The sequence below is a fragment of the Teleopsis dalmanni genome, chromosome 1 (genome assembly GCF_002237135.1).
Source record: "Teleopsis dalmanni isolate 2A chromosome 1, ASM223713v2, whole genome shotgun sequence".
NCBI classification, from domain to species: Eukaryota; Metazoa; Arthropoda; class Insecta; order Diptera; family Diopsidae; genus Teleopsis; species Teleopsis dalmanni.
Genome location: NC_051846.1, coordinates 184,545,319 through 184,554,516, shown reverse-complemented (window position 1 = coordinate 184,554,516; position 9,198 = coordinate 184,545,319). Strand labels below are relative to the sequence as shown.

At 30.8% G+C, this 9,198-nt stretch overlaps 2 protein-coding genes across 3 annotated transcripts; both read right to left on the bottom strand.

Annotated features, from left to right (window-relative positions):
- Window positions 1-819: 819 nt before the first annotated feature.
- Window positions 820-1,974, bottom strand: LOC119666881 (transcription initiation factor TFIID subunit 5-like). The gene has a single exon (XM_038076159.1). The coding sequence runs from the start codon at window positions 1,972-1,974 to the stop codon at window positions 820-822; it is 1,155 nt and encodes a 384-aa protein (XP_037932087.1).
- Window positions 1,975-5,427: 3,453 nt separating this feature from the next.
- On the bottom strand, window positions 5,428-8,535 carry LOC119672042 (transformer-2 protein homolog beta-like). Of its 2 annotated transcripts, none has more exons than XM_038083004.1 (7): window positions 8,272-8,535; window positions 7,108-7,196; window positions 6,918-6,992; window positions 6,211-6,490; window positions 6,015-6,143; window positions 5,780-5,955; window positions 5,428-5,714 (listed from the first exon to the last, which is right to left on the bottom strand). In XM_038083004.1, exons 3-7 carry the CDS (start codon window positions 6,989-6,991, stop codon window positions 5,627-5,629), a joined length of 747 nt encoding a protein of 248 aa, XP_037938932.1. In that variant the 5' UTR covers window position 6,992; window positions 7,108-7,196; window positions 8,272-8,535; the 3' UTR covers window positions 5,428-5,626. The 2 variants fall into 2 exon arrangements, with proteins under 2 accessions (XP_037938932.1, XP_037938924.1); XM_038082996.1 differs by lacking the exon at window positions 8,272-8,535 and adding an exon at window positions 7,320-7,388.
- Window positions 8,536-9,198: the final 663 nt, after the last annotated feature.

Below are 9,198 nucleotides of genomic sequence, written 5' to 3'. Positions count from 1 at the left end.
TGCATTTTATTATTAAATAAATTAAATAAAGTTAACAAATTATGTGAATTTAAAATTTATAACATATTTACAAAAAAACTCATCCTGAATGGTGTCAAGTTACTGCCAATCAATCCGAAAAGAAATAGTTATCCCTGGAACCCTCGGCATGGGATTTTGTATAAATTATTACAGATTGTATTAGTTCTGGCCCTTTGTGCTGTTGATAATGTTTTAATATTTCCTTCGATTTTTGTAATTGTATATAAAATATTTATTGTGCACTTGACTTAACACCACCGATTGTCATTATTTCACATATTTTGAGATCAATTCAAAATGTTGTCGTTAAGTGAATGCGGGATGGATTTCGTGGTAAGTTCTGTAAGTTTTTAAATAATTGTACATATGTATTATATAAATTTATTTAATTTAATTCGATCTATCTTTAAAATTCATGATGTCAGTAATCTATTTTTGGTTCAGTGCTTAGTTGTACATTCCATATGATGTGCCCATAGTGTTGCCTTTTTTTAATATATTTCACATGTTGAAGTTTAGCGTTTATTTTGAATATAGTCGATGCTTACAACTACTTTTACATCCATCTACTTTTTTAATGATAAAACTGTTTGACTTCATCAAATTTAATTCACCTTAACGTTCTTACTTTTGGGCACAATCACTCAGTACAAGCTTAACTAAGCTTATTTTAAAATAATATTAGTTGAAAAAATTTTTTATATATTCAAGATTGTTGGTAATTGAAGAAATATATTTAAGTACGGATTCTTATCATCTAAAATAATGTGTATTTGCATTTCATAATTACTACGAATATTAGACCTTAGGTACACAGGCTACGTAGAATTCATTTCCATGTGTCACTGTTGCACCTAGTACATTGTGCTTGTCCAGGCTTATGAGGTGTACAAGGTATTTCGTTTGCCAATCTTGCCAGTATTTCTTTTTCTCAGCGAAATTATATTCTTGTGAATACATTGGAGCTTTATCGTTTCTATAATCGCTAATCATTTTGGATATTCTCCAGAATGATATGAATTCCGTGTTGCTTATAAGAACAAGTTGGGCATTGTCTTCAGTAATGATAATAGACGTTATGTCAGTGCTGTGTAAACGTAGTATTCCTACAATGCTTGTGTCCTGTATGTCCCATATCAGCGTAGTACGGTCCTTTCCGCTGGAAACTAAATATCGTCCGCAAGCCGAAAATTTTACACGAACTGCACCGGCTTGGTGCCCTTTAAATATGCGCATTTTGTTGCCATATATGACGTTCCATATTATAACGGTTCCGTTGCTGGCGGCACTAGCTACGTAGTTATTATTAGGATGTACGTCAATGTCATAAACTTCTAATTGATCATTTTCAAGAATGTGCATTACGTTCTGGCCTTCAACCCATATGTGGACTGTTTTGTCATAACTGCATGATGCTATGAACTTATAATGCGATGGGAAACATACTCGCGAAACTGCAGACGAGTGTCCATTGTAAACTCGCAAACAAGTAAATAGTTCCATTGACCATACACGAATAGTTAAGTCATCTGCGCTGGAAACTAATACGTTATTAAATGGCGCAAATTCTAAATTTCGAACAATTCCAGTATGACCATCTAGCACCGCTTTTGATCTATTTTCAATATTTAACTGCTGCCGAATGAAGGTCATGTTACTTTGTTGTTCATCAATAAACTTTTCCACATCAACCAGCACAAAGATACGGTGCTGAACTGCAACGCCTAACATTGTTGCATCCTGAGAATAAGAAGCACAACTTACCATTCCAGCGTTACACTCGACGATGAACATGCGAATATCAGGAATTGCGTTCTGATTAAGCAGTTTTCTGGTTTGATAACGGTGGAATTGATCGTCTTTAACCGATTTCATATAGTCAGCCAGTGTAGGAGGTACATGACTTATCAACGGTGCGTAAGCTAAAAGTTCAGTGAAAGCCGTAGTACGCATTCCGATGTCTCTATACAATTTCAACGAGTTGTAGAGACAACCAGCAAGAAGACCATGCTTGATAACTTGCGAATTTATAACATTAATCAATTGTTGATCAGACACTTCGTCGTCCACTACATCGCTCATCTGAAAATAAATATTAAGAATAAGTCCTGATCTATATGCGAGCCTCTATTATAGTTATAGAATCGCACTATATGCAACAAATCATAAAAAGTGAAAATATTAAAGAAATTTTTCACGATTTTGATAACTTTGAAGTATTCAGCGAACAGTTGATAAGGCGTATGTGCTTTAAGGGCTCTTGTTTTTGAAATCAAAATTACACACTATTTCTATAAACTTTTTGCTTTTATATGAAGAGCCAGATTGGCATTCATTTAATTAGTTAATAATTGCATCTTACCTTAGCTTCGGAGCAATTATCAGACATTTTCGATAATAAATTAAAATTGGAAAAGACAATTTTATGAACACTTGACTCAATCAGAATAGACTCCGTGCGCGGATTTGAATGTAAAGAACGGAGTTGCCAGCTTTTTGTTTCTCTATTTAAAAATTTAAAGCATTTGCAAACTTACAACATTGCCATATTGATAATAAAAATATTTAAGAATGTGAGAAACTTTAATTTATGCGATTTCGTTTACACCATCCCTAAACCATGAGACTTTATGTTCTAAATTCTTCATATTAATCAACAAATACTAAATATTGTGCTGGAAACGGAATGAACACGAAGAAATAATAATTTCTCCAATTATTCTTTTATGTACAAAGGAATTAAGAAATGGAGAAAAGAAAACTAATTTAAAAAAATATAAATTAAACTAAAAAATATATTTATATCTTGGCTTTTGTGGACGGAGAAAGTCTTCGCGATCTAAAAGAGCCAACTGTTTCATTTTATTTTATTTGCACTGAAGTAAAGAAATCTCTTTTTAACACAATTGACAATGAATAAACGCATTCTAACATTCAAGATGTTTCCATATAATAATTTGTAAGTTTGATGTTGAGGATAAAATATATAGTGCCCAACTTTTTTGTCTTGACTTTAAAATATTTGATTATGATTTCTATTAAGACATAAAAATAATGCATATATAGAATTGAGTATCTATATCAAACGAGACATATAATTCGAACAGTCATTAAATGACATTGGCCTGGTCTAGATAAACTGTTGTTAAACAACTAATCACTGCAACACCAAGACCGTGGTTGATATATAACATCGATGGTAGTCATGTCTAATTATTATGTTTTTTTGAATACACGCCAAGCACACATTTAACTGCCAATGATAAGTGTTTTGTCTATATAGTTCAATTTATAAAAGATAAAGTAAAAATAAATTATAGTATATTATAGACATTATTTTAGGTTCCTGTTAAGTGACTGTAATTAACATATTTTTTATGTTAATGCATTGCAAAATAAATTCTCTTTAAAGTAAAATATGAAACACGATGGCATCCTTCAGGAAAATATCGACTACTTTGCTTTAGTATTTATGTGTAACTTAAAAGTGTTGCCCATTAATTATTTATTAGGGATATTCACTCTCTCTTGCAAGGAGCACAAAATGCAATAATGCTATACGAAAACTGTAAGACTGAGAGAACACCTCTGCTGTAAATTTGCATCATCAAAATGAATCAGCTGTTTTTGCAGTCGTCTCACATTTAGGAAAGAAAAATAGAAGTATAACAAAGCCGCGAATAAGTGAAATACAAAAATGTGTAGAGATTTTAATTGAAAATAGGGCTTTTAATATTCTGAATGAAGGTATTTATGGTATATATAACATATAAACTCTACTTCCTCCTGCAGAAATTCTATTATTTGGAGCACTACCCGCTCCGTCCACTTCTTGTGCGTCTGCAACCCTTTCTTTGCAGTTGCTGGTGCTCCGTCTTCCACTTTTACCTGATATATCTGAAATAATTAGGAAATTTTAAATAACCAAAAGTTGTATAATATATGAACAAATTTACCTTTCGCCACCAAACTTAAGTATAAAACTGAGAAGCAACAAATGTCAAAACAGCTGATTTCTGCCATTTCTGTTTTGTTGCAAGCAAATGTTTTGTTCATAGGTTTTAGTATAGGAAGATTGCAAACAATTGCACGAAACTTTGTGCGTGTATTTTGTTGTTGTTAATTGCATGCTCGTACAATTTGTGCATTTCGTGCACCTTGCAATGAATTTGCAAGAGAGAGTGAATACCCTCATTGTATTTTTTATTTTTTCACCGAACTTTATGTCGGTTTTATGTTTTAGATTGCTGTAAATGATATTAAACTATTTTATATTTAATATTAAAAATATGTAAAGTAATAAATTTTTTATTTCCAAGAGATTTCGGTGTTAATATTCCAGTATTATTTGAATTGCTGAAGTTACTTGTTACAATATTATTTTATTTCATGCATATATTTATTTTCTACGTGCGAACTTTATACTGAATATTTAAAAGTAGTTCTATCTCACTCAGACGTGTATGCGAGTATGAAACACTACTTGTTCCGTTTTCACTACAATAGTTTCTTTCTGTGACAGTCTGCGCATATATTAAAAGCATACGAAAAAACAACACTAGAATGCGCATGGAAGAGTACGAACGAAATAGATGAAGAAGAAGGAAATACAGATGGATATTCAAATATTGAATTATATATATTAGGTTACTTACTAAACTAAGAAAGTTTTGAAAGAGGGCAGACTGTAATAAAAATACTTTATTTATACCCGCTCTTCTATCTACTGAAGTTTCTATAACCTTAAATTAGAACAATTTGAATTTAGCCGAGTTTTTAGTTATTTTTTTATTATATATTTCTGACCAATACTTTTTTGATCAATTTGACCAGGTACACAAAGTCTAGTCATTGTTATCAAACTTAAGCCGATATTTTTCTCTTCTCTCCTTTTTAGTTTCTTAATTTATAATAATAAATAATAACAATTAATAACAATTTCAAATTTGATGTAGCCATGACTCTCTATAATCTTTGCCGCTAATTTAGCTTGCGACTTTACCAAAAGCCTAGATGATAACTACTAAAGAAAGCAAAAACTGCTTTCGTAAGCAATACCGAAGAGAAGGATCAGTGCAATCATAAAGCCAGAGTATGATCTATGTTTGAAAACCCCATCTAAAACTCACAGCTGATTCATAGCAGTAAGTAGCAAAGGTTACTTTAGGGATCCTTTCAGCTAAGTTTATAGTCAAGAATGAGAACCAGATATTCGACATTCATATTTAATCTTAGCGAACTTTGATAAAGGAGGAGGAATTTTTAACTTCATAGTATTAAACTCTCGAGAACCTAAATTCCAAATATAAAACAAATATATATTGAATAGAATATTTATAATATTTGATAAATGAATATTGGATATTCTGATTATTGTAATTTGTTTTTTATTGAAATGTATGTAGCAATAAATTTATAAATGGTTTACAGAGTAATAAATTACATTCGTTTCAAATTATTAATTTCAAAACTGGGCTTTTAAAATCAATTCAAATAACAAATTTTATAACTGTAATTGAAGTTTTTGTAAATGTCTGAGATAATCTATGGCGCAAGTTTAATAGTGGGCGCAACCAGCAGTACTTTATAATTTATAATTCTAATATTAGTCATTGTTATATCTTCGCTCGTAAGATGGATGCCTGTAGTTACTACGCTCAGAATGTTGGTAATGGCGATAGAAAGTAAGTTCACTGCAAGAATAAGAAAATTCACTTTAAGTTGTCATTTAATCCTAAACTCAATTTGCAAATTTTACCGTCGATCACGACCCATGTAAATTCCAGGCGTTGATTTATGAGGTTGCTTAGTAATACTAAATGCCACTCTAACTTTCCTTCTATGTATTATAAGATTCGAAGACGACCTAACAGCTTTTTCGGCATCGAACAGGCGCTTAAAATAAATAAATGCAAAGCCCCGCGAGTGGCCGGTCTAAAAAAACACAGAAATAATTAAAAAATCAAACTCTTGAGGTATTTGTAAAGTATCACCGTTCCATCTTTTACTAAATATATGTCGTCGATTGGCCCGAACTTCGAAAAAATTGATTCAAGACATGCAGCACCAGTAGTGACAGACAACCCAAAAATACCCACACAGGAACACGGCTCCGGGTGAAGCTATATGTAGAAATAATATACGTACACTTTTATACAAAAGTTTACTTCAAGGTTAAGTTTTGCTTACCCTTGCCCTTTCCTGCTCAAGATTACTAGGAGAATGGAAGTAACGGTGCTCACGGCGATAACCCGGTGATGGTGAATATCTTCTTCGTTCTCTAGAGTAAGATGGTGAACGCCAGCGCATGCGAGTGTAAGATCTAGAGCGATAGCGAACACGGGAACAAGAACGAGATCTATACGAACCCGGTGAGTTGGAACGAGAGACGTTACGACTGTATCGCGTGATATAACGTGCACGCTTATTGTCAGTAGAGAATGGCGATGAAAAACGACGATATCCGCCACTAGAAGGAAAAAAAATATTTATTTATTATCATAAAGCTGAGACTGTTAGCTTAATGGAGTAATAATCGCATTCCAAAGAACTTTGCGATTACTGACACTTCCAAAATTTCATCTGTCAAGTATCTTAGAACACTTAATGCCATGTTTTTTTATAATAATTTGATGCAAAATATTAAAGCTGTCAACATTGATTTCTTAAATTTGTTCTTTAGAATTGTACTGAAAATTGATTTTTATTCCTAATATTTTAAATGGTCAGAGTACAATTAAAGGTAATTTATCTTCAAGTTTCTTGAAATATAATGCTTTCTGTTGGCAAATTTAAAATAATTACAACAATTAATCTCACACTGAAATTATTTTAATTTTTTAGTTCAAATAAAAAATTAAATCTTGAACTCGAAAGAGAATAAAAATGTGTCTTACTTGGCGTCATGCCTACGTTCTTTTGAAACTGCACTTCGGCTTGATTGCGGTTCATAAAATCCTTCAGTTTCCATTCTGTAATACACAAAAAAAAAAGAATATAAAGCACTTATTTACAATAGGAATAAAAACAAAAAAATAGGTTTACAAAAATATGTGCATTTAATACTCGTATTAAAATTCAACTAACCTTCAAGTTTTGAACTATACCTATATGTATATTTTCTAGTACAAAATTGTGAATTTTTACTAGTAAAAGATAGTCAAAATCCGTTTAATCTGAAAGATACATTTAATGTTAATATAAATATATTTTCACATTTACACATTTTAATTTTACTAGAGATTTGCACTACGCAGATCAGTGGCTAGTAAGGCTAGTATTTACGTTAGCATTCTTACCTTATGTCAAGAGGTTTAGTAGCTATGTTTTTTAAATCTAACTTATTCAGTCAGTATATTAGCAAATTATTATAAAACTAAGAAGCGAAGAAGAAAAGTTAAATAAATTGTTTAATTGGAAAATTTTCTTTTTGGAATAAAGAAACAAACACAAAATTGATAAAATTTTTAGTGAATAAATTTGAGTTATATATTTTTAATCAATTCCATAACCTGCTAGTATTTTTAATAAATGTTCAATTAAACTTTATTGAAAATTAGAAACAAAATTTTTTACTTCCAATATTTTGACATAACTATAGACAAACGACTTATTCTTTGACATAACTAAAAAAAAATTTTCAAAAAATCATGCTCATTTTGGGAATGAGAAGCCAAAAAAGTAATACATATTGTGAAACCATTTAGCTTGATGTTTTTATATTAACTACTATTACTTATAAAATAGAAAAATAAATAATAATATAATGATAATGTAAAACTTCTTCGAGTTTCTGGCCAAAATGATAATTAGTCACTCTAACCTCAATCTGAAAGTTTGAGAAGGATCTAAAGAATCGTTCATATTTTCATTTTATTCATTTAAGATTGGCTTTTTTCCATCAAATATTTACTTTTAATTTAAAACATTACTTTATTAACGAATTAATAATATTACATTATATACAAGCTTCGTGAACACTCCGATTTATCTATAACTTAAATAATGCATATGTAATCTGGAAGATATACTCGCAACTACAACAAATTCAAGGCAGCCATCTTATAAAACAAAAAACTAAAGGTCCAGTTATTTTTCTGAATATTGAATTTAAGGCAGCTAGTTTTTAATAGACTAAAAATCGTACTTATTTTCCAAACCAAAATTAATTAATAAATTAAAGTTAATTTTTAAAGTTTAATTGTCAAAAATTTAAAGATTTCTGTAGCAAAATTTTTTTTCATAACTTACCTAAGACACAACAAATTCACGAAATTCGATTTCTTATTTGAAAAACGTTTATATTGAATAAGAAGACACGGTTCAAACGAATTTTTGCTGTCTTACACGGACGTTATGGCGTTGTACACGACGTGTTACCGAATAGGAATGATGCTCAGCTCGGTATTTATTACGTTAGTTGCTGTGTTTTTCTCAGGGTTGCTGTGAAATATGTACACAGTTGCTATTATGTGAAAGGTAAGGTTAGGGCAATTAATTGCCATGACCGTGGTATTCTTTGGTGGTAAATAATGAGATAGTTAAAAACAAATTTCTAAACTCTGTAATTAGGTATAGGCGTTTTCGGTGAATCGCAAGTGTGGTAAAAAACAATATGTTGCTGCCCTATACTGACCGAAATGTATGCAAAACAACAATAATATTTTCTCTATTTAGGCCAGTAGTTGTGTACTGGTCACACATTTTGGCCAGTGAAGATATAAATTATTCATTTAATTAATTATTAATTAATTATTTATACAATATGTGATTTGCTTGCATTATGTGCACATATGCAAGATTTGTCAAATCTCGCTTAGGGAATATAGGCCAGCATGCAAAATTTGTGAGCCACCATAAACGCCTTATATATCTACTATTATACTTTTGTATTATCATAGGCTTCTGACTTTGATAAAAATTATTTAAGTTATATGGCGTTTACACTGGCCCAAAATGACTCATTTCAAATAAGTCATTTGAAAGTGTTTACATTCGTTGTAATTGATTTGTTCTCATTTCAAATAGCTGATTTGTCAAAATGCCTCTTGGTATGATTTTTGACCTGTGCCAAAAAAATGTTGAATTAAGATAAAATATACTTTCACACATTACAAACTTAAAACTTATTTTTAGCTTGGTTTAAGTACTTTTAAGTGGTAGTTCCAAAATGAGATG

Coding starts and splice junctions, on each gene's coding strand:
- LOC119672042 (XM_038083004.1), bottom strand. CDS start 6,991: ATGGAAACTGAAGGATTTTATGAACCGCAATCAAGCCGAAGTGCAGTT. Junction 6,491..6,917: donor GAACGTAGGCATGACGCCAA/GTAAGACACATT, acceptor TTTTCCTTCTAG/TGGCGGATATCGTCGTTTTT. Junction 5,715..5,779: donor TACATGGGTCGTGATCGACG/GTAAAATTTGCA, acceptor TTATTCTTGCAG/TGAACTTACTTTCTATCGCC.
- LOC119666881 (XM_038076159.1), bottom strand. CDS start 1,974: ATGCGTACTACGGCTTTCACTGAACTTTTAGCTTACGCACCGTTGATA.